Raw genomic sequence first — 25,440 nt, 5'->3', positions numbered from 1 at the left:
AGCTTTGTGCCGTCGATGGGAGTGTCGCATCGAAACCATGACTGGTCGCGTATCGGCTCAGAGTTCCCCGCCAGCACTGGTGACTCGTGTGTCGATACCTACATATAAGCTGCATCACTCTCGACACTCCGAGTTCGGTTTCGGTTGTTAAGGATTGCTGCCAGCAGTCATAGGATCGTCTCGACACTGATGAGTGTGGCGTTGGCGTCTCGTCAGGCGCTGGACGCTCCGCGTTTCGTCTCTCGTTAGGCGCTTCGCATCCCTCACGGGTATCCCTTTGGCCTCATGGCCGGCGATCGCTGACCGTATGGAGGTCGAATGAGAGACGGTAGACGGTGACGAGGATGTTTATCCCGCAGTGTCACCGTCTCATTTAATTTCGATCTCATAGAGTGTCCCGTGGTTGGATGTGGCAGTCACCAGAAAATGGCTCCCTTTTGGACATAAACTTTAACGGGAAATGGAATTCATACGCACAGCTCAAACAACTTACGGACAGGAGACGAATCTCCATTAATTGTCCGGCTAGCCCACCTATGTCGCCACTCGGCTATTCAATCTACGTGCTGATGTGGGCGTGGATAGTACCTTTGTCGTCGACTCTGGTGCAATTTATAATTTGAACCCGGCCTGGTTCCGGTGCTTCGGCCGGCACCTGTGTGTATGAGCGTTACCATGGCGACGCGTGCTCAAACATTTGGCGAGCCAGCCATGCGTCATTCGGGCTCATTCATTACGCTATTTACAACATTGTGCTATTACGGAGGGACCAATTTCCAAACATTTCCCTCGTATGATAACGAAGCGGCGCTTTGCGGCGCGGCGCAGTGTTGCCAGGTCGAGTGATGCCAATACCTCCAGAAAATGTTGTAAAAACCTCTAGAAACCTCTGTTCCATTGCCGCTGATTATAAAGTATATATACCTACCTCCATACCTACCTCCGTATCACAAACCGTGGCGCCGTTTCAAAGCACGCTGCCATCCGCTGCTAGCGCGTGATGACATCATCAAGTCCATTGCTCCAACACTACCAAAGGGTCTGTTCCAGTCGCACTTCCTAACACCTCTAAACTCCTCCAAGATTGCTTCCCTGTTCCAGTGTCAGCTCTAGCCCCTACAAATCAAAGGAGGGCCCTGCTCCAACCTCCTCTATCTTGCCCTTGGAGGAGTTTAGATGTGTTAGGAAGTGGGACTGGAACAGACCCAAAGTGTGACGTCAGCGCGCTGGCAGCAGCTGGCAGTGGGCTTGGAAACACCCGGTTGTATCCCCAATCAAGATAATTCACTCATCCTTCGCATGCCTTTGCATTTGTCCACATAACATAACTTGGTGGACTTGGTGCCCACCGTGGGCACCAGGTTTACATAGCCTTGGTGCCCACGGTATATCGAGAACTTTTAGCTGCAGCCGGCGGCCAGAGCCTCAATAGTGAACAAGCCAAAAGTAGGCTTATCGTTTCCATCAATCTGTAAAAAAGTGTGTTTAAGCATGCAATACTTAAAGATAATAACATGAAATTAAGTACCTAAATAGTTCTCAAGAGACCTTGATGCTAATTGTCTTTTCTGGGATTTTCAGATTACCTCTAGAAAACCCTCTAGAATCCGGCATTTTTCAAAAACCTCCAGGAGCCCCGAAACGCTCCCCTAAAACCTCTAGATCTGGAGGTTTACCTCTAGACCTGGCAACACTGGCGCGGCGTGGCGCAGCGCGCGGCGCGCGGCGGCGGCTCGGGGCTCCGGCGGCGGCGCCGTGTCGGTGGCGCCGCCTGGCGCCGGCCGCCGCCGGACCCTGTATTGATCGGCGCCGCTCCGGCGCGGAGGGGAGCCGCCGCCGCCGCAGTCCGCCCGGCAAGATAAACTCGCGGCGCGCCGGCGGCCCGGCCAGCGCGCCACCTGAGCTCGGCGAGCGCACGCGAGGGTGGCCCGGCGCCGACCCCGGCCCCGGCGCCGACCCCGGCCCCGGCCCCGGCCCCGGCCCCGGCCCCGGCGGTCGGCGCGGCGCCCCGTGGCCCGGCAGTCGGAGCGCACGCATAGACGGCCGCCGGCGAGGCACGGCGCCCCCTCAGACGTGCTCCATATGGTCTGAAAAGGCGCCCTGCTGCACGGCGCAAATAGTAGGCACGCTGTGAGTGCAACCTCAGATGTTGGTCTTCTGCGTGCCTTATGAGCTTGTGTCAAGAATTGTCAGGAAAGTTGTTCGAAAGCATGTCCTTAGGAAAACGTTCACTATACCTAGAGACAAGTACCTAAATGCATAGGGCATAGGCATACCTAATTTCACCAAAACAATCATCATTCAGCGATGCCTCTGGATGCCTATCGGCCGTGGTCACGTTGTGACTAGATTCGTCGTTACTTTTTCTGAAAGACGTATCCGTATGGCATTCAATGAATTAAAGTAAGATTTGACATTTTGCGAGTGCTAAGTGTACCTACCTAATTAAAAACGTTCGCAGAGTGTAGCTTTTCCTTGAATTGAAAAAATGACCCACCTCCTTCATTACTTTTTTTTCTCGGCCATGATGTTTAAACGGCTGCTTGAAGTTTTATAAATATGTTTTCAGCACCAATGAAATTTCCTTTCACGCCCTATTCATACGTCCCGAGTCCATATCCATGGATGCCATTTCTGCCCCAGGACCTCAACACTGGGTCTCCTTCACTGCACTACTGCCACCTACATGACGTGAGCCCTCCTGAACCCCGCCACCTATCGACAATATGTGAAACTACAGTAGGCACCACTCGCACCAGCAGCGTCGGCAAATCGCCCTGCGATAACCGATAACCTGCTGCTATCCTCGGGACTCGGAACACGTCCTGCCGCTCGATCGATTCCGCCATAGGAAAAACTTCAACTGAATATTCCTTCTTTTAGGGGGACGCTGCCCTTTTGACAGAGGCTCTGTACTCCATCAGTAAGGTCGTCTTGTCCTTCCGTGATTTACCTATCTTGCCGTGATTATTCCATCTGCTGTCTGTGTGGAATGCAGACATGCTTGAGTCGTTACAGCTCAAAGTAGCACTACATTGTGGCTTAGTCAAGATCTGAAAACACATTTCTAGAGACTCTTTGGTTTTGGAACATGAAGTCCAACTAAAAAAGCAACGACCGATAAACAGCGACCGATAGTCCCACTTTGGACAACTTCGCTTATGAGAGCCGCTCAGATAACATTCCGTATTTGCTGAGCTATTTGCTCTCAGTCTCTATCTGCGAGAAGAGAAACGCACAGACCAAACAAACACTGGTGTGAAAACAGCCACCCCGACCTACTACGCTCGAACCCCGGCGCCCCCGCCGGCCGCCTCCGCCGCCGGCGGGGTTACGTTTTACCGACACTAGTCAGGTTTCCGATGAGTCGTACTCGAGGCTTCCCAGGCTCAGTCCGCTATTTCTGGCACAGCTCTGTCCAACCAATGTCACACCTGTCGGCTGTCGCCCTGTGTCCCATCCTCTCCCCTTCGACCAACTCTCTCTCTCTCTCTCTCTCTCTCTCTCTCTCTCTCTCTCTCTCTCTCTCTCTCTCTCTCTCTCTCTCTCTCTCTCTCTCTCTCTCTCTCTCTCTCTCTCTCTCTCTCTCTCTCTCTCTCTCTCTCTCTCTCTCTCTCTCTCTCTTCCCTCCGACCAGCTCCCGGCTCACTCGCCGCCCCTCGTTCGTCTCCGCCACACCCGGAGCCGTCAGGTACAGTTTATTCTACATATCTCCAGTGAAACACCGCCACAGACACTACAAAGTCACGCGCGTACACACGACACCGCGTGCCGTCACCGAGAGGCGGCGTCCCGCGCGTCTGGCCCTCTGTCCCGGGCAGAGCGAGGAGGCTGGATGGGGGGACTGCCGGACAGACCCGCCCGCCGACCCTGGTGACACGACACATCACACGCGCAGCCACGCGAGCGTACGCACGCACAGACGCATCCAGAGCTATGAAAGACTCGCGCGCTCAGGCCACTGCTGCCGGCTGGCCGCCCGGCAGCGCAGACGACCCAGGTGACCTGGGGCGACCCCGAGTGACCTGACCTGACGTACGACCATGGGTCAGGAGTCAGGACCTACGGTAATCTTATCCGACCTCGAAGGACTACAGATGACCCTAAAGATACAGACGCACCGGTCACTTCTACCGAGACCTAGCCGGTGGCTCCGGCTGTTTTCGGGTGACCCCGGGTCACGGCAGGTGACCTCTGTTGACTCCGGCTACCCTCCGCACCATTCGGCAGTCCATTCAGCTCACAGCACCCGCACCTACGACGCTCCACGTAAAATATCATAAACCTCTAAAAGGAGCCGAGTATAAATAAATAAAACTCTATGCCACCCGCCCACAATTGTATGATGCCCGCTCCACGAAATGCGACTAGTCCAAGCCGAGAGAACCGACGTCCACCGTCCACTCTAGCCTCAGCCCGCTCTCCAATACACCACTCCGCACAGACAGACAGACAGACAGAGACAGACAGACAAAACGAACACGACCACGAGTGGGGCGGGCAGCGCGGCGAGTGGGGCGGGCAGCGCGGCGAGTGCGACCGAGATCCCGGGGGGCGGGCGCAGTTCGCCCCCGGCCAAAAACAGCACTAGCAAGCGTCGGGAGCCGCGGAAACGGAAGAAAGACGACGGCCTTGAGGCGCGGTCGGCCGGCCGGCGGACGGCGACCTGGCGACCTTGTGTCGCTCCCACCGGCCGGTGCCGCGGCGGCCCAGAAGTTCCGGGTTGGTGCGTCCGCGCCAGTCCGTCTCTGGTGAGTGAACTCCTTCGATATTGTCACCGGCCGCCCGCTCACAGTCTCTCGCTCTATTGTCGCGGTTATAGTAACACATCTCCGACGGGCAGCCGCGGTGGTCGGCAGGCCCCCACGAAATGCCCGCTAAGGCATTTGTGGTACCGGGTGCACGCCGCGCGGCCCGTGACGGTAATCCGAAGACAGCTCCCAGTCTGCCGGCTCTACGGACCTCACCTATTGTCCGGGGACATCCCCAGACCTACTCGCGGCACGGGACTGTCCCGATCAGTCACCGCCGGGGACTCCCGTCCCGAACGAGCGCCAATACGGCACGGCCAGCACCAGTGACCTACCTCAGTGGTAGCCGGTACTGACACCAGTCTACTGCACCACTGTTGGGCACCACTGGTCGGCACCAGTCACCAGAAGAGACCCCACGGCGACGAGCGTTCACCGAGCCCGCAGGCTGCTGTTGGCAGGCACTGACGTCGCACTGACGTCAAAACAGCATCACAATGACGTTATCCACAATGACGTTATCAGAGCATCCCCTGACACCCTGCCGCCTCAGCCGAGATGGGTGTGGGGTGACGACTGTGGACCGAATGCTCGTCCCTGGTTCGCCCCTCCCGGCGCTCCGACAGAGCTGCACTCATCACTGGGGTCTCTCCACCATCTCAGTCCTGTGACGTTATACACAGAGTTGCGGCAGCGGCGCCACCTAGCTGGTCTCGTAGCTGGAGAGGAGCGCCGAGTCTACTGGCTCCATACAGCTGGGGCAGGTGAAGCTGCGCATCAGCCAGTCGTCGATACACTCAGTGTGGTAGGTGTGCATACAGGGCAGGTAGCGCACCCGCTCCCCCACCGAGAACTCAATCATACAGATGACGCACCTGTGGGATACGTGGGGGGGGGGGGGGTCAGACTGGTCCTCTGACGACGCAGGACGAATCGTAATGGACCACTCGCCCGACTGCATAATAGATGAGGGACTTCACAACACGCTGACGCCACACGAGTCTCACAAAGGACACGTTACGTCACTGATCGCGTACATAAATACCACAAACGAAATATCAGCTATATCTCAAGATAAAAAGACGAACGAATGCAAAGTTGACGAGCCAAACTCACTCTTTGTTTTTCCGGGCGGCGCCGTCGTACGTTCCGGAGGGCAGGTGCTGGATGAGTCCCATGCGTTTGGCGATCTTCACCTGCTCCTCCTCCGTGAGCTGAGCGGCCGTGCGCACCACGCTAGGTGACGGGTAGTAGACGGCCGCCCGCTCCGGCTGCTGCTGCTGGTGATGGTGGTGGTGCTGGTGCTGTGGTGCAGGATATTCACCAGTCAGGGCATCACATAAAGGGTTCATGGGGTTCAGAGACACAAGATGAGCCACTCTAACAACATGACCAAAAGGGAAAGGGTTGAAATTGAGAGGAAGGGAAGCATTATAAAAAAATGAGTCAAACCAGTAAGAAGGGAAACAGGTATTGAGTAACGAGTAAACGAAAAAGAGCAAATGGATAGGCTACATAGAGGATGTAAGCCTGAAACTGGTGTGGATAATAAATAATGTGGATGTAGAGAAAAGTGAGATAAAAATGAGTAAGAGGTAGAAGAGCCATGAGAAAGACAAGATTGAGTAAAAAATAAAAATAAGGAGAATGCAACTATGCACTTGATGAACATAGTTGGAGGGGTCATTGGGGAAAGACAAAAGGAAGAGGGAGAGAGGGACAAAGTGTAAGAGAGAAAGAGGGAGAGGGAGTGGGAGGGAGAGGGAGAGAGTGAAACAGTGATAAACTTGATAAGTCCCTTTATCATTATGTCACTTAGGCACTTCACACATTAAAACAGTGAAACAAAAACACATCAACTGAAACACTCAACTAATGCTTGATCATGATAAATTAACTGATCAATTTATTCTTGTGCCACATCAACATGGGTATTTATGAGGTGGCAAACTAACCAAGCTTAGCATATCCAAAACTTAACTGCCAATAACTTCATACCACATTTCTTTTCCACTACACATGTGGCATTTGGTCAAGACACCACTTAATGCTCTGACAATGAGAAATGCACAGGTACATACCACAGACTTGAAAATACACATTGTAACAATGGATCAAAATCATCATTTGTAGAGGTAGCTGGTAGGCATGTGTAAGTGTGCCGGTAGGCATGTGTAAGTGTGGATCAATTATCTATTGTCAACTGAAAGCAAACTACCACTAAGTTCAAAGTTCCGAAGAATGTGACATACTCCAAAATCAAAGAATGCTTAGGTTGCAAATGAGCTTTAAAGTTAAATGATAAATAATCCACCTTAGAGCTCATAAAACATGCAAAGTATGGAAATAAGCTTACATAAATGACACACATGACATATGACCTTGAACATCAACAGCATGCAAAGATCTCAGCAAATTACCTCAGGATCATACACAGGTGGTATGCCAAGTTGATCTGATGATGCAGAAAATCTTCCTGTATCTGAACCAGGCAGCAGAGACATGTCGTCTGCTGCTTGAGCCTTCAAACAATTGCCCATTGTCACGGTCCTATGTCATACGCACAAAGGAACAACGAGGTCGACTTCTGGCCGATAATTGTAATGAAGATGACTAGTATAGGAGTTGGGAGAGGCCTCCCACTCCCAACTTATGTTGTGACTCCTATGACAATCTTTGGTGTAGGTTACAGCAACTTCAGTCACTGGCCGAACAAAGAACTAGCAGCGGATCACTGACATCAGCCGCGTGAGACACCTTCCCCGTCCCTGAGCACGAGCTTTGTGTTGTCACCGCGCGCCACAATGGCCCTGTTTTCGCTCTCATGAAAACAGCTGATGTAGTACGCAGACAAATAGTACATTGAACATCACGATTTTTTTAGACGTTTATAGTGTATTTAAAGTGTCTACACAGCTGATTGAGTAACGTAAATGAGCGATCTTATTTTGAGTTTATCTTGAGGTAAAAATCAGTTAGCATATGTAATAAAATAGTATGCAGCGCGGATGAACACTTACGTGTTTCTTGTAAATAGAAGAGGAACCAATTTCAAGGTTACTGAGCGTGACGTAACGGACCACCCCAGGGCCCGGTCCCCGGATTTTGCTATTTTTTCTTACTAAATGGTGCTCCGGCATATATATCTCTGCATTCACGCAGACTCTGCGCGCGCCTACAGCCATCATATCACTTGCGCGTGCATGCAATCCATCTCGTAATTCAAATGTCATGAAAAAATATAGTCAACGTGGAAAAAAGAGGCCGTGGGGCTTCCGGCTTCGTGGGCTCTGGGAGTACCTACCAGTGCCGTATATTCGCTAAAAGACGAGTAGCACACAAAACTGCAGTGCAAACTGCGATGATCTAGAAGGCACACCTTTTGTGTACGAGCCAGCGACATACATTACATACGAAATAGCAAACACTGACAGATGCCTACTACCACCTCGCCAGTCGCACCCAGCACCTCGATCGGGGCAGTTCAGATCGACGCCACGGCAGGTGAACATTGCCACATCCATCCCGACATCGGACTGCCACGTACTGGACGGACTGTCGTCGCTGACCAGGACTGGTTACGGTCGTATCAGCGAGCAACACGAACGACACGAAACTAGAGCAAAACAAACATAGACCAGATCGCCGGCCAACCCTCGTCCGGAGCTAATTGCGATATTCAATACCTTTTCATCGAGCTGGCTCCTAATCATTCAATATATCACGGAGCACATCACGTTTCAGATCCAATTTTATAAACATAAAAAATATACACCGCAGCTAGCCATATCTTTCGTAACTATCGTAACTATGATATACTCGTATGTACGGTAATTCGCAACGATTCCTTTGCCCTTTATCGGCAGTTTCGGTTATCATTCTCTGCCACGGTTGTAGCTGTAGGATACCGCATATAAGATCGCTACCATCTAATTCATTGGTCTTTTTAGCGCTAAAAAGTTCATCAAAACATCACAGACAGCCATGACGGAGGCTTGAGATCGGTATTTGATAATGCAATCGACTTATTCAGGCGCCACGCAACATAACACGGTGATTAAAGTGAATCAGTATACTCGTATCATAGTTGTGCGGGATTAATATGAGATACCTAGCACATGTCTACATTCTTCACGATTGTGGGCACTCATGATGACTCAGCTGATGGCCCTTGACTATTTCCCGCTCCCGGGTTACGATCAATACAATATGTTAAGTGCTGTGTGAGTCATGTTATCACACTACCGCAAACAGCCCAGGCACCGACGGATGAGCAGCATCTTATCGCGGCAAACCTGTCCAATCACACCAAACATGTCCCCGGAGCTTATTCATCCTCCCTCCGCCCTCCACACCTCTCGCTTCTCCCCTCCTCTCTCCCTCCCGGTTCTACATCAGCGCGCAGACCTCGGATTTGACCCGCAGGCGGCTGGCGGTGGGCGGTCGCGGCAGTGCCGCCGCCGTCTCCGGCCGGGGTTTGGAGATCTGCGCACGCACCACCGACGAGGCCTGCTCCATGTCTGCGCGAGTGAGCCGCGCGCCCACCGTCACCGCCGCCAGGTGCTGGAACATCTGCGCCACCTGAGGAGCACGAGAGAAGAGAGAAGGGGAGGTCAGGAAGCGTGGGGTGTCGTCCTTAGATCGGTGACCCCCGGTGAACTCTGGGTGCGGATAAAACACGAACCGAATATGTCGAGCGAGTTTCTCGCAAAACACTATCGAAGAAAATAATTTAAATGTCCGTTGAATTTGTGTAAAATCAATCATCTGTAGTAGATGCTCGAATGACAATCGGTTTTACAGCTGCGTCCGTAAGTACTAAGTAGCCGGTTATGAAGAGCAACGTTTGTCACAAGTCTCCTGAACAAACCAAACTACCTTTAAGAAGATGACCATTAACACGAGTTTGATCGCCGATAAATAGTACTGTGGAACAGCAATTGATCAACATTCATTCGACCGTCTGAAACTACTCTCACTTCGCTACATTCAGTCCTATGAACTTTGAACATAAACAATCAGATAAGAGCAGCAACGTCCGAGAAAAATATGACGCCACTCCTTCCGTGGTCACAGGTCCTCACACATGCCAGGGGCCCCCAGCCAACCGACGTCGGTATAATACGCCATAAGGGACTATCGAACAGAACTCACGTTCTCGCCGCTCTGAGCCGAGACCAAGAATGACATCAGGTCGTTTTCCGCCGCGAAACTCTTGTGTTTGTCCACCCGGACCGCGCGAATATGCTCCAGGTCACCTGCGGGAACACGAACAATGTCAAAGGTCAATTAGACGCCCGCAAAGACCATGAAATACGGAACAGTTACCTCGCCTGGATCTCGGAGAAACACGAGCATCATTTAATAAAACGAGGGAGCTGCCGTGCCCCGTGGCGTTGTTAGTCTGAGGCTTTGATGATAATATGGGCAAGATGGGGCGATTATTGACAGTCTGTGTTACAATCTGAAGCAGAAAAAAGATCTATGGAAAGGCTTTCGCCTTTCGCAATGATCGTCCCTTGGTGCCAACGTGTCTAACCTTTGTTGGCCACCAGGATGCGGCGGAGGGCGCGCGTCTGATGTCGCGTGGCGTCATTGACGGCCATCAGCCAGGACTCGAGGTTCTCAAACGACGTGTAGTTGCTGATGTCGTACACGAACAGCGCCAGCTGTAACAGGCGCCACAAGTGACGTCATCTGTGCAGCTCAGAGCACAGCACGGAACTGACTGAAAATTATAACTCAGTCAATAACAGACCGATGACTCGCAATAAAACGTTCCCTATGAAATACGATCTGCCCAATGCCCTAAGACGGGTAAAAAGGTCTGGATAAATAACAAATAGGTATACAGAGTTTTGGCCAAATTATTGGAACTTCATGTTTGAAAGCAGACTACACAAGACAAATATCTATCGCGAGCCAGGAGTTAACCGTCTACCGTATTATTGGTGAATCGATCTCAGAGCTGTCGCAAACCCTGGACCCTTGAACGCGGCGTCCCGGGCTACGATCGACATTCCTCATCAGTTGTTTACATAAAACTGCGGAAATCACGACCTACATGAGGACAAACAGGGCGACACCACTACCAGTACCCTTTGTGACGTCACTATGACGCCATCACGTCACTATGACGCCATCACGTCACTATGACGCCATCGGAAACGGAAGACTGATCGGCGAACAGAACAAACACGACAGCGGAAGCGGCACATGGACACTCAACAGGCGTACAGCGCCGAGTACAGCCTCTTACGACTGAAAGATTGCCAGGTGAACGTATACAAAGAATAGGTTGACGGAAGGCAGATGTCTCTAGGTGACAGTAAAAACTGGAATAGGCAGTCTTCTTTTAAAATGGTATAAAAACATTGATAAACCTAAAAAGGCGAACACTGCATCAATGATTTATCTGGAAAGTCCTATCTTGCATAACTCTCATCAACTTTGAATGGATACCAAAGTAGCAATTGTAAACTGATATTTTTCTTCAGACACGAATCTAAATAAACGGCACGTCATGAACGTCGCCATAATCATACGCGCATTTTGCGACGGCCACAGAAAACGTTTTAACCCGCGACCGCCTGGGGGGGGGGGGTCGGATCCGACCCCCCCTCCGTTTTTTTTTTTAATAACTCATGAACCACTTTCGCTATCTACTTGAAACTTGGCATACCTTCTCCCCCATCAATTTGACGTCTCCTGTGCAATTTTTAAGAAAAAAAAATCCAAATTTTTTTGAGATATATTGATTTTAGTGATGTAACTACATGGCGTTTTTAGTTAAAAAGTGGTAAATGTTTAAAAAATCGCCAAAAATCAGGGTTTGGAGCAAATTGCAAATTAAGGACATGAAAAGACGCAGCTCAACGAGCTCTTTAAAATAGCTATCTCGGATTTTCCATAAAATGCGTTTTTCATCCCTAAAAATTCAAAAAACTATATTTTTTGGAAAACAGCTAATAAAATCCAAAATTTTGGGAATTTCCAAAAAACCGGAATATATGTTGTAGAGCTCTATTAGAACATTAGATGCCCCAAATTTCAACTTTCTATCTTGATTTTTGACCCCCAAATTGTAAAAAATAGCTCCAACATGCATAGGGCATGGTGACGTCATAAGTATTTTCGTGAATTAGAGGCACTTCTGAACATCGCATGTAAAAACAAATGGCACCACTGGATTCCTGGGACAAAGCTCGTCTAGAAAAGTGCATTTTTATGTCAAAAATAAAAAGTTGAAAAATTGACTTTTTTTCTTAGCCCTCGTTTAGTTATGTATAGTATACACGATTTTTTATGCTTTCAATGCACACTTATCACCAGCACAGTGACTTGGGGTCACATATAACCATTACCATCGGATTCGGCGTGAAAAATAAGCCATAAAACATGTGTCGCACGCCCATGTAGCAGAAAGTGAAAACCGTGACCTTTCGTGATCTGACCTGACCTTGACCCGTGCTTAGTATGACCCCTATACGCACATGGTACCTTCACTAGGCCTTTGAGATCATTTTTGGTGAGTTTCGAGCAGCAGCTCTATCGATTCCGCTGTCCGTAAGCCGATTCATGCAAAACCCCTGAATTTGACCTTTGACCTGACCTTGACCCGAAAGCTGACCTCAATCTTAAAATCTTAAGAGTGCTTTGGGAAGGTCTCGTAGAGACCTTTCGAACGCCGCCTCGCGGGGCTCGATACGACCATTGGTTCTCGAGATAACAGGGGGGGGGGTCGGATCCGACCCCCCCCCCCAAGGCTGTCGTGGGTACGGAAATAGCCCAGGCGGTGCCGGGCTAAGCCCAGACACGTTTTAGTTGTGTAGGTGCTGTGAGCCATGCAGAGCAGATGTTTAGACAGATAACTTGGCCAATGTATTTATTGACAGGATCGAAAGAATTTATTTAGCGACAGGATCGAGTCTGAATCTTCGATCCATCGAGACCTTAAACACTGACCACTTTGTGACCGCGCAAAGCTCTCGAAGCAAGCTGGGTCAGTTACTATAACTAGCGACATCTGCACCAAAGGCAAACACTAAATAATCGGCACGTCATGAACGTCGACATAATCATACGCGCATTTTGCGACGGCCACAGAAAAAGATGCACCAAACTCCAGAATTCGATAGTAGCACTATCGACATTTCACTTTTCAGTGCACATTTCTATCAGTTCCATGGCACTCAGTACTCACGCAAGGACAACGAGGCGTCAGCGACTCACTAAGTATAAATGTCAGCCAGAGTAGAAGTTAGTTATCGAGTCTTCCAAATCTTAGCCAGGATTGACATTGAGATCACACGCATCCGTGTCAGGGGATCTTGTCGAGCCATTACTCACGTTCGCGCCGTAAAGGTACCTAATGAGCCGTTGCGGAGCTCAGATGCGCGCCATAGAAGCCTGAGCTGTCGCGCTACTCACGTGCGCGCCGTGGAGGCGTAGAGGTACTGAGAATGAGACGTTCTGACGTGCGCGCTGTAGAGGTACTGAGACGGTACTCACGTGCGCGCCGTAGAGGTACTTGTCGAGCATGCCTCCGGTGAGCGATGTGCCGCCGACGTCCCACAGCTGGAGCGTCACGCTGCGCTCCTGGGTCAGCCGCAGCCGCTTCAGGTAGAACTCGACGCCGGACGTGTACGAGTGGACCGGGCTGAACGTGTCCTGGCTGTACCGGCAACATATCGCCGTCTGGCGGCCCAAACACAAACTAGGGGTTACACATCGAGCAGTAGGTGGCGTAAAGGTCAAGAATGGTGGTAAATATCGTCCACAGCAAACTGGAATATCCTGAGACCAAGTTCTAAGTTTCTATTGAGTGTAGGTTATAACGACCAAGAAGTGAAAAGAACATTAATGTTAATAATAGATGTCAACTAATCACCAGAGAAGAAAAACACATCCATAATTCAATACATCATGCACCATCTAACAATTAGGTAAAGCTCACAATACTGAAAAAGCTGAAAATGGCAATTAACATAGACAACAAACATTCAAGATTTGTACACTTCATGCAAAACATGCACTTTCATGCAAAGCAGTATTTGAAGAGCTGCAGGTACCTTGGCTTTATAGTGCAGTGCAGATAAGCATAACAATGCTGCAAATCTGCATTTCAATCACTTGTGCTGGGTGTCAGTTAACAACACAAAGAACATCGTGTTACTTTTCCAGATCCAGAATCTCCAACAAGGATGATTTTCAATTGCTTTTCTGATATTCCATTATCCTCTTCTTGGCTACCCATGCCTATAGAAGAAGACACCTGAGCAATGGAGGGGGTAAATCATGATAGTCAAACAGTTAATAAACAACACAACAGATATACACCTAATTTCAACAGATAAGTACAAACAGTGAGCAGGTTGACAGAGTATTGACATGCAGCATATCTACATTTCCTTTCCATATTAGAAAGAGGCTTGTAGGTATCAGAACTCAGTGCAGCACCCAGATCATTTTCACTATTGCTAAGCTTGTAAGTGCCCAACCAGGACCAGATTGATCTCAAGTTCAGAAACATGTTGATGTACCTATTAGCCATAAGCACCGATCACGGCCAGGAGTGCAATAATAGGTAGGTGCACTTGGGGCAGATTGATCATTGATGTTCCGCCACTCCCTACCTATCAGGCTCCCATGGCTCAGCACTGGCTACAGCCAGTGGCAGCACTGGTAGCAGCCAGTGTTGAGCCATGGGAGCCCGATGGGTAGGGAGTAGTGGAACATCAATCGCCCCCCCCCCCCGAGTGTGCCTATACAGTTCAACTTTTCTGTACCTAGTTACCAAATACCCTCAATCCCACAGGCCTTTTGTGAAGTAGGTATCGTTACCTTCTCTTGTTTTAGTCAATGGTCAAAGTTAAAGTAGGATAGGAGGTGGCCGGTGGGTACCTACTGCTCCACAGTCAAGCTGCTACATCTAACACCAAATTTTCCCAAAATAAAAATAAAAATAGTCGTGTTTCATACCAAATGCTTTCAAATCCTACGGCAGACTTTAAAACACACAGTATGCAGCTCAGAAAATTAATCCAAGTTTAAGTTCGGCGAGTTCATACCTAGCTCATCAATAATAAAAAAAAAACTCCAGAAAGCCAGATCAAGATTTTGCTCAATGACTTCTGTAAGTCTTGCTAGCGTATCGACATTTCCCTGATCTGCCAATGAACGAGGCTGTTGCATTGGAGCTCAATTAGTGAGATGCGCTATTGAACAAATTATTGAACGCCTCAAACGCCGCGTTCCTCAATTCTATTAACTGCGATCGGATAGCCGGCGTGCCCAAAGTTCTTACTTACTTATACTTACTTATACTTATAAAATGCGGAATTTAGGAAGGCCTTTTGGCCTCTTGGATCCGGACGTGACGAGCTTTGTGTCAGTGTGTCACTGCATCAGTCGTTGGAATGTATGGTGTACTTGGCGTGAGCCCAGTGTTCGTCAAGCCTGGCCTTGAAGCTATTGACTGAGGGCGCATCGACGACAGCGGATGGCAGAGAGTTCCAGTCGTTCAGGACTCGTATGCTGAAGGCGTTCCGCCGCACTCTGGAGACAGCTCTTGGCTTGGACAGCTTCCACTCATGCCCTCGAGTTCTGGTCGTCGTCGCCGCAGTGAAGAACTGAGATGGGTCAACATCCACTCCCCGTCGAAGCACCTGGTAAACCGAGATCATGTCGCCTCGTCGGCGCCGATAGTAGAGCGATGGCAAATTCAGGCTCCGGAGTCTCTCCTCGTATGGCAGGTGGCGGATGCTGGCAACCAGTCTCGTGGCCCGTCGCTGTACCCGTTCAATGCGCTTCTGGTCTTCTCGGTTGAAGGGTCCCCAGACCGCGTTGGCGTATTCGAGATGGGGGCGAACCATGGTCCGGAAGAGTGTTGGAAGCGTAGTCTCATCAATTACTCCGAAGGATCGACGAATGACTGTCAGAATGTGTGACGCTTTGGCCACGACTGCGGCAGCCTGTTCCCGGAACTTGAGCTGGTTGTCTATCTTGACCCCCAGGTCCTTTTCCACCAACGTCTGATCTAACAGAGTGTCTCCCATTCGGTACAGGTGATTGGCGTTTCGAGGACCTAGGTGAAGAGACTTGCACTTCGACTGATTAAAAGGAAGTTGCCATTTCTCAGACCATCCGAGCAGGGCATCGAGGTCTCGTTGCAAAGCCTCCGACTCTGAAGCCTGGCCGACACTTCTGTACAGCTTCGTGTCGTCTGCGAATAACTTTAGCCCTGACGAGACACAAGCGGGCAGGTCATTGACAAAGACCAGGAACAGCAACGGGCCCAGGACCGTTCCCTGTGGTACGCCACTGGTGACAGGAACCCAGTCTGACTTTGCCCCATTTATCGACACACGCTGCTGTCGGTCAGTCAAGAAGGCCCTTATCCATTCGAGCAGCCGACCCCTAATGCCGCAGGATTGGAGCTTCAATAACAGGCGCTGGTGAGGCACAGAATTAAACGCCTTACTAAAGTCCAGGTACAGAGCATCCACAGGGTCACCTTCCTCCAGTGCACGGGTCCAGTCTTCGACAGTTTCGAGAAGCTGAGTGGAGCACGACCTCTTCTGTCTGAAGCCATGTTGCAGGTTGCTCAGCTGTTCCGTCTCGATCAAGTAGGACATCATCTGGTCACGGACCAATGACTCGAGGACCTTGCATGGGACGGCTGTCAACGTCACTGGTCGGTAGTTTGCAGGACTGTCCTTCACTCCCTTCTTGAAGATAGGGATGATCTCATCGTTGCGCCAGTCACTTGGTAAGGAGGAGTTGTCCAGAGAAGAACGAAAGAGACGCGCCCATGGCTCTGCCATAACCAAGGCCGTTTCCCGAAGGATGCGCGGGTGGAGTCCGTCTGGTCCCGGTGAGCTGTCTATCTTGAGTTTCAGCAACTTCTCCCTGACCGCGCCAGTGCTGATGTCAATGTTGTCCAGCAGGGGGCCAGGGTAAACAGGTGGTGGTGCTGGCAGGACGGGGTCCTCGACCGTAAATACACTCTGGAAGAAGTGATTGAGCAAGTTGGCTTTGTCGCGGTCCTCCCGAACCATCGTCCCGTCTTCAGCCTTCAAGTCCTCCACTCTTGTCTTGGTCCGCAGTCGAGTGCCTGCATAACGCCAGAAACCTTTGGCGTTCGTACGCAGATTCCTCACCAGATGTCTCTCGAAGTTCGCCCGAAGACTCCGAGTGAGTGACCGAAGCTTGTTGCGTGCACGGCAGAAGCGGGCATAATCAAGCATATCTCTGGTTCGCATGTACTGTAACCACAGTGACCGTTTTTGCTTCTTTAGCCGAATGGCTTCGTGGTTGATGTAGATATTCTTATTATTTTGTTTGGACTTGGCAAGGGGTATACAAGTGGTCAAGTGCTCGGACAGTTTGGCCTTGATAAAAAGGTACATAGCATGTGTGTCCTGTGAAGTACTTGTTGGCCACTCTACATCAGACATGAGTTGGTTTAAGAGTGTGTAGTTGCCCTTGCTGAGATTGAGGTGTGGCTCCAATGGCTCAGTGGGAGGACAGTAGCATTCCACTTGGAACTGAAGCATGATATGGTCACTTGTGCCCAGGCCAGGCAAGTATTCCAGGTTCTTAACCATCGCCTCTTCAGAAGACAATATTAGATCAAGGGTATGAGGTGTTTCGCCAAGTCTGAATCTGGTAGGTCTGTCAACATGCTGGTACAGAAATGAGTCGTTCAACAGGTCAACAAACCCATGTGAACAGTGTGAGGGAGGTGCTGAAGAAAGACCCACTTGCCAGTTGATTTGCGGCAGATTGAAATCACCTCCAATAACCACATGTGTGTATCTAGAGTTGGTAGCCTGCTTGAATAAAGATCCAATCTTGTTTAGATCTTCTTCGGCAGAACCAGAGGGGCTTCGATAAATACAGCCAAGTAGAAGGACATCAGAGCTAGCCAGCGGCATTTCTATCCAAAGCTGCTCTCTGAATGTTGAATCCTTAAAAACAACTTCAGATACCCGGAGTGATGATTTGGCATAAATGCAGACACCTCTAATACCACTTGAGCCCAGTTTGGTTTCTGAGGGGTCGAAGTTCAGATACATGACGTAGCCAGGTACAGACAAAAGGGCTGGGGATATTGGGTGAAGTTGGGCTTTAGGTATGACTTCATTAAGTAAGATGAAGTCTGGTTCGTTTCCCGAAATGAACATGCAAAGGTCATCACGTTTCTTCACAAACTGGTCTGCATTTGCATACAGTACCTTGAGACCTTCTTCATATCTCGGTCCTGCCGGCCTGGATTGTCAGCACCTTTCCTGATCCGGGGTCTGACCCGTCTGGGCCGTCCCTGGGGTTGTCAAGGTCTGCCTCTGAGATGTAGCATGTTGCTGGGGTGCTACAGCACCTTGTGGCCTACCCCGAACAAGTTCAGCTTCCACTGTCCGAGTCAGGTCCAGTTTTCTTGTCACAAGCCGACCCTTCCTGATGGTGAGGTTCACTTCACCTGCATCTGTCCTCCTTCGTAGCTCCTCTCGGAGGCGTCTACCCTCTTCCCTCTCTTTCCAGGTAAGGTCAGGTGAAAGGTATACATTTTTCCAGAGATCTGTCGACCGTAGTTGAGGTGCCAGTTTTAGCACATCACTTTTAACCTCAGTGTTTTCAAGTCCCACTATCAACAGTCGTGGCTTCTCCTGACCCGGCTTGCCGACCCTGTATGCCTTTGTTACTCTCACATTGAGATGCATAGCATCGCGGATTACCTCCTTAAACTTTTCTTTGTCTGCTTCTACTCGTTCAGCATACAACTCACTTGTTGGCTCCGGGAGGTTATGCACTACCACATTCAGCTTGCGCTTCTCTTTTTCTAAGAAGTCATCAAAGACACCTGCTATTGCCTTCTCAGTGCAGAGGCTGGTATTCTCCTTCCCTTGGGATGGAATCGCTTCAAACTTTTTGGCTGCTTTTTGCATCACCTCAGCGCTGCCCTTGACGACCTCTGCGTAGGACGCCCTATCATCCTGGATTTTCTTGAAGGAGTGCTGTAACAGTGTCTCCTGATCCCCGATGAGTTTGGCATGAGCACGCATGACCTTCTCCACCTTTTCCATTCGTTCATTTACATGATCTTTCAGCTGTTTGACACCACTCTGTGTCTCACAGTGCTCGTTGTGACTGTTGGCATCAATCTTTGCAAATGCTGTTTGCATGAAATCAATCAATGCATCGAGCTTTGACTCCAGCTTAGAAAGCCTGTTGTCCTCGTCACTCTTCCCCTTAGTTTTGAGGGCTTGTTTACAGGCAGAACAATGCCAAGATAACACCTTGTGCTTCACAAGGGCATTGTAGCACTGCTTTGAAATGCCTTGACACTTAGAATGGAACCAGCGATCACACGTGCAGCACTGTACACCCATTTCCCCATCCTTCACATCAGTGTCACAGATTGGGTTGCTCGGACCACCCTTGCACGAGTTTCTGTCAAAGTTTGGTACATCCGGATCAGGGCTCGTGTTTGAAGACCTTGAGCCCCACAGTTTATAGGCGTCACTACTGAGCCTCCTAATTTTGGGAGCCTCATCCTCTGTGGAATCTGTTGCAAGTGAGCTCAGTTGGGGGGCTCGTGCGACAGCACCAGCCACTTCTTTTATTTTATCTGTCTGGTTTTCCTTGGAGCCTAGCTCAAATATTCCACACGGTTCAGAAATAATGTAACGGAAGTTAGCAGGGATTCAGCAGGGGTTCAGCAGGGATTCAGCAGGGATCGACGGCCCCTACGATTTCGCTGAATTTTGGTGGAGAGGTGCAGAATGGTGTCCTCTATCGAAAATCCTAGTGCCAAAATGCGGGGAATCCATCAGGGGGGCCACAAATCCCAAAAAACAGTATGCCCTCAGGGCACAATCGACGAACTTTGAAAACCCTACTTCTAGCCGTCAAAACAGCTAAAAATGCACGTCATTCGAAAGAGGACAAAATTTTACGTACAACGGTACCAAATTTAGGGGGCTAGCGCCCCCCTGAACCGAACAAAACAGCTTCAAATATATGGGCCCGGGAGTATGCCCTCGGGGCATAAATAAACGTTTTCAACAATTTCAGGCCTATAACATCGACGAAATCCAGCAATATGCACATCATTGGAAAGAGCGTAATTTCCCAAACAAAAAACCCAAGTAACATTTTTCGATAAGGCCCACCTGGGGCCCACAGGACCCAATTGAAATTTGGGGCCCAATGGGGCGGCCCCTACGATTTTCTTCAAAATTGGCACAGACACTCTCCTGGGCCTCCTCTTCAATCTGGCTGAAGAAACCTACCGGGGAATCCAAAGGAAGGGGCCCAAAGAGGGCCCCAAAGAGGCCCTTTCTAAGAATCGCCCCTAATTTCGCGACCAACCCCGGAAATATGCACATCATTGGAAAGAGCGTAATTTCCCAAACAAAAAACCCAAGTAACATTTTTCGATGGGGCTCACCTGGGGCCCACAGGACGCAATTGAAATTTGGGGCCCAATGGGGCGGCCCCTACGATTTTCTTCAAAATTGGCACAGACACTCTCCTGGGCCCCCTCTTTAATCTGGCTGAAGAAACCTACCGGGGAATCCAAAGGAAGGGGCCCAAAGAGGGCCCCAAAGAGGCCCTTTCTAAGTATTGCCCCTAATTTCTCGACCAACCCCGGCAATATGCACATCATTGGAAAGAGCATAATTTCCCAAACAAAAAACCCAAGTAACATTTTTCGATGGGGCCCACCTGGGGCCCACAGGACCCAATTGAAATTTGGGGCCCAATGGGGCGGCCCCTACGATTTTCTTCAAAATTGGCACAGACACTCTCCTGGGCCCCCTCTTTAATCCGGCTGAAGAAACCTACCGGGGAATCCAAAGGAAGGGGCCCAAAGAGGGCCCCAAAGAGGCCCTTTCTAAGTATTGCCCCTAATTTCGCGACCAACCCCGGCAATATGCACATCATTGGAAAGAGCGTAATTTCCCAAACAAAAAACCCAAGTAACATTTTTCGATGGGGCCCACCTGGGGCCCACAGGACCCAATTGAAATTTGGGGCCCAATGGGGCGGCCCCTACGATTTTCTTCAAAATTGGCACAGACACTCTCCTGGGCCCCCTCTTTAATCTGGCTGAAGAAACCTACCGGGGAATCCAAAGGAAGGGGCCCAAAGAGGGCCCCAAAGAGGCCCTTTCTAAGTATTGCCCCTAATTTCTCGACCAACCCCGGCAATATGCACATCATTGGAAAGAGCATAATTTCCCAAACAAAAAACCCAAGTAACATTTTTCGATGGGGCCCACCTGGGGCCCACAGGACCCAATTGAAATTTGGGGCCCAATGGGGCGGCCCCTACGATTTTCTTCAAAATTTGCACAGACACTCTCCTTGGCCCCCTCTTTAATCTGGCTGAAGAAACCTACCGGGGAATCCAAAGGAAGGGGCCCAAAGAGGGCCCCAAAGAGGCCCTTTCTAAGTATTGCCCCTAATTTCGCGACCAACCCCGGCAATATGCACATCATTGGAAAGAGCATAATTTCCCAAACAAAAAACCCAAGTAACATTTTTCGATGGGGCCCACCTGGGGCCCACAGGACCCAATTGAAATTTGGGGCCCAATGGGGCGGCCCCTACGATTTTCTTCAAAATTGGCACAGACACTCTCCTGGGCCCCCTCTTTAATCCGGCTGAAGAAACCTACCGGGGAATCCAAAGGAAGGGGCCCAAAGAGGGCCCCAAAGAGGCCCTTTCTAAGTATTGCCCCTAATTTCGCGACCAACCCCGGCAATATGCACATCATTGGAAAGAGCGTAATTTCCCAAACAAAAAACCCAAGTAACATTTTTCGATGGGGCCCACCTGGGGCCCACAGGACCCAATTGAAATTTGGGGCCCAATGGGGCGGCCCCTACGATTTTCTTCAAAATTGGCACAGACACTCTCCTGGGCCCCCTCTTTAATCTGGCTGAAGAAACCTACCGGGGAATCCAAAGGAAGGGGCCCAAAGAGGGCCCCAAAGAGGCCCTTTCTAAGTATTGCCCCTAATTTCGCAACCAACCCCGGCAATATGCACATCATTGGAAAGAGCGTAATTTCCCAAACAAAAAACCCAAGTAACATTTTTCGATGGGGCCCACCTGGGGCCCACATGACCCAATTGAAATTTGGGGCCCAATGGGGCGGCCCCTACGATTTTCTTCAAAATTGGCACAGACACTCTCCTGGGCCCCCTCTTTAATCTGGCTGAAGAAACCTACCGGGGAATCCAAAGGAAGGGGCCCAAAGAGGGCCCCAAAGAGGCCCTTTCTAAGTATTGCCCCTAATTTCGCGACCAACCACGGCAATATGCACATCATTGGAAAGAGCGTAATTTTCCAAACAAAAAACCCAAGTAACATTTTTCGATGGGGCCCACCTGGGGCCCACAGGACCCAATTGAAATTTGGGGCCCAATGGGGCGGCCCCTACGATTTTCTTCAAAATTGGCACAGACACTCTCCTGGGCCCCCTCTTTAATCTGGCTGAAGAAACCTACCGGGGAATCCAAGGGAAGGGGCCCAAAGAGGGCCCCAAAGAGGCCCTTTCTAAGTATTGCCCCTAATTTCGCGACCAACCCCGGCAATATGCACATCATTGGAAAGAGCGTAATTTCCCAAACAAAAAACCCAAGTAACATTTTTCGATGGGGCCCACCTGGGGCCCACAGGACCCAATTGAAATTTGGGGCCCAATGGGGCGGCCCCTACGATTTTCTTCAAAATTAGCACAGACACTCTCCTGGGCCCCCTCTTCAATCTGGCTGAAGAAACCTACCGGGGAATCCAAAGGAAGGGGCCCAAAGAGGGCCCCAAAGAGGCCCTTTCTAAGTATTGCCCCTAATTTCGCGACCAACCCCGGCAATATGCAGACCATTGGAAAGAGCGTAATTTCCCAAACAAAAAACCCAAGTAACATTTTTCGATGGGGCCCACCTGGGGCCCACAGGATCCAATTGAAATTTGGGGCCCAATGGGGCGGCCCCTACGATTCTCTTCAAAATTGGCACAGACACTCTCCTGGGCCCCCCTTCAATCTGGCTGAAGAAACCTACCGGGGAATCCAAAGGAAGGGGCCCAAAGAGGGCCCCAAAGAGGCCCTTTCTAAGTATTGCCCCTCTTTGGGGCCCTCTTTGGGCCCCTTCCTTTGGATTCCCCGGTAGGTTTCTTCAGCCAGATTGAAGAGGGGGCCCAGGAGAGTGTCTGTGCCAATTTTGAAGAAAATCGTAGGGGCCGCCCCATTGGGCCCCAAATTTCAATTGGGTCCTGTGGGCCCCAGGTGGGCCCCATCGAAAAATGTTACTTGGGTTTTTTGTTTGGGAAATTACGCTCTTTTCAATGATGTGCATATTGCCGGGGTTGGTCGCGAAATTAGAGGCAATTCTTAGAAAGGGCCTCTTTGGGGCCCTCTTTGGGCCCCTTCCTTTGGATTCCCGGTAGGTTTCTTCAGCCAGATTGAAGAGGGGGCCCAGGAGAGTGTCCGTGCCAATTTTGAAGAAAATCGTAGGGGCCGCCCCATTGGGCCCCAAATTTCAATTGGGTCCTGTGGGCCCCAGGTGGGCCCCATCGAAAAATGTTACTTGGGTTTTTTGTTTGGGAAATTACGCTCTTTCCAATGATGTGCATATTGCCGGGGTTGGTCGCGAAATTAGGGGCAATACTTAGAAAGGGCCTCTTTGGGGCCCTCTTTGGGCCCCTTCCTTTGGATTCCCCGGTAGGTTTCTTCAGCCGGATTAAAGAGGAGGCCCAGGAGAGTGTCTGTGCCAATTTTGAAGAAAATCGTAGGGGCCGCCCCATTGGGCCCCAAATTTCAATTGGGTCCTGTGGGCCCCAGGTGGGCCCCATCGAAAAATGTTACTTGGGTTTTTTGTTTGGGAAATTGCGCTCTTTCCAATGATGTGCATATTGCCGGGGTTGGTCGCGAAATTAGGGGCAATACTTAGAAAGGGCCTCTTTGGGGCCCTCTTTGGGCCCCTTCCTTTGGATTCCCCGGTAGGTTTCTTCAGCCAGATTGAAGAGGGGGCCCAGGAGAGTGTCTGTGCAAATTTTGAAGAAAATCGTAGGGGCCGCCCCATTGGGCCCCAAATTTCAATTGGGTCCTGTTGGCCCCAGGTGGGCCCCATCGAAAAATGTTACTTGGGTTTTTTGTTTGGGAAATTACGCTCTTTCCAATGATGTGCATATTGCCGGGGTTGGTCGAGAAATTAGGGGCAATACTTAGAAAGGGCCTCTTTGGGGCCCTCTTTGGGCCCCTTCCTTTGGATTCCCCGGTAGGTTTCTTCAGCCGGATTAAAGAGGGGGCCCAGGAGAGTGTCTGTGCCAATTTTGAAGAAAATCGTAGGGGCCGCCCCATTGGGCCCCAAATTTCAATTGGGTCCTGTAGGCCCCAGGTGGGCCCCATCGAAAAATGTTGCTTGGGTTTTTTGTTTGGGAAATTATGCTCTTTCCAATGATGTGCATATTGCCGGGGTTGGTCGCGAAATTAGGGGCAATACTTAGAAAGGGCCTCTTTGGGGCCCTCTTTGGGCCCCTTCCTTTGGATTCCCCGGTAGGTTTCTTCAGCCAGATTAAAGAGGGGGCCCAGGAGAGTGTCTGTGCCAATTTTGAAGAAAATCGTAGGGGCCGCCCCATTGGGCCCCAAATTTCAATTGGGTCCTGTGGGCCCCAGGTGGGCCCCATCGAAAAATGTTACTTGGGTTTTTTGTTTGGGAAATTACGCTCTTTCCAATGATGTGCATATTGCTGGATTTCGTCGATGTTATAGGCCTGAAATTGTTGAAAACGTTTATTTATGCCCCGAGGGCATACTCCCGGGCCCATATATTTGAAGCTGTTTTGTTCGGTTCAGGGGGGCGCTAGCCCCCTAAATTTGGTACCGTTGTACGTAAAATTTTGTCCTCTTTCGAATGACGTGCATTTTTAGCTGTTTTGACGGCTAGAAGTAGGGTTTTCAAAGTTCGTCGATTGTGCCCTGAGGGCATACTGTTTTTTGGGATTTGTGGCCCCCCTGATGGATTCCCCGCATTTTGGCACTAGGATTTTCGATAGAGGACACCATTCTGCACCTCTCCACCAAAATTCAGCGAAATCGTAGGGGCCGTCGATCCCTGCTGAATCCCTGCTGAACCCCTGCTGAATCCCTGCTAACTTCCGTTACATTCAGAAATAGCACAGTTCCCTGCCTTACCTCCTTCAGCTCCTTCGGCAACAAAATCATTCACCTCGTTGCCGCCTCCACATTCGCCGCCGCCGGCCTCCACATTTGCATCCGACGGCCAGGGGCGCGGGAACTACTTTCCGACTGGGGGGGCACACCATAATAGAGATCAACCTAGGGTACCCCCAAATCTAGTTTTCTCACCGTTTTTAGGCCACTTATTTTTAACCCATCGGCTTTTTCAACAAAAAAGAAAACATTTGCAAAAAAATGTGGTATTCCGTCTCAAAGCTGTGGGGGCACCGCCCCCACGGCCCCAGAGTTGGGGGGGCAAGCTGCCCCCACTGCCCCCCCCGGCTCCCGCGCCTATGCCGACGGCGTCGATGGCGTCGCTGTAGATCCATTTGCGATCGTCGAATTGAGTGCATTTTCAGTTGCGGTCCGCTGTGGTTTCGACATTGGAGGTGACCTCTGGACTGGCATCTTCGCTCATGAAGATACGCCGAGACAGTTGA

At 50.4% G+C, this 25,440-nt stretch overlaps 2 protein-coding genes across 2 annotated transcripts; both read right to left on the bottom strand.

Annotated features, from left to right (window-relative positions):
• Window positions 1–3,685: 3,685 nt before the first annotated feature.
• On the bottom strand, window positions 3,686–7,740 carry LOC122392962 (RING finger protein 11-like). The gene is made up of 3 exons (XM_043388358.1): window positions 7,172–7,740; window positions 5,868–6,055; window positions 3,686–5,626 (listed from the first exon to the last, which is right to left on the bottom strand). The coding sequence occupies exons 1-3, from the start codon at window positions 7,289–7,291 to the stop codon at window positions 5,455–5,457; spliced, it is 480 nt and encodes a 159-aa protein (XP_043244293.1). The 5' UTR covers window positions 7,292–7,740; the 3' UTR covers window positions 3,686–5,454.
• A 291-nt stretch (window positions 7,741–8,031) lies between these two features.
• Window positions 8,032–15,625, bottom strand: LOC122392953 (ras-related protein Rab-28-like). The gene is made up of 5 exons (XM_043388342.1): window positions 15,548–15,625; window positions 13,263–13,448; window positions 10,291–10,420; window positions 9,906–10,009; window positions 8,032–9,332 (listed from the first exon to the last, which is right to left on the bottom strand). Exons 1-5 carry the CDS (start codon window positions 15,623–15,625, stop codon window positions 9,141–9,143), a joined length of 690 nt encoding a protein of 229 aa, XP_043244277.1. The 3' UTR covers window positions 8,032–9,140.
• Between the last annotated feature and the right edge of the window lie 9,815 nt (window positions 15,626–25,440).

The sequence above is a fragment of the Amphibalanus amphitrite genome, unplaced genomic scaffold (assembly GCF_019059575.1).
Source record: "Amphibalanus amphitrite isolate SeventyFive unplaced genomic scaffold, NRLGWU_Aamphi_draft 000509F_arrow, whole genome shotgun sequence".
NCBI classification, from domain to species: domain Eukaryota; kingdom Metazoa; phylum Arthropoda; class Thecostraca; order Balanomorpha; family Balanidae; genus Amphibalanus; species Amphibalanus amphitrite.
The sequence above is the reverse complement of the archived record's forward strand: the minus strand, read 5'-3'. Positions and strand labels throughout refer to the sequence as shown.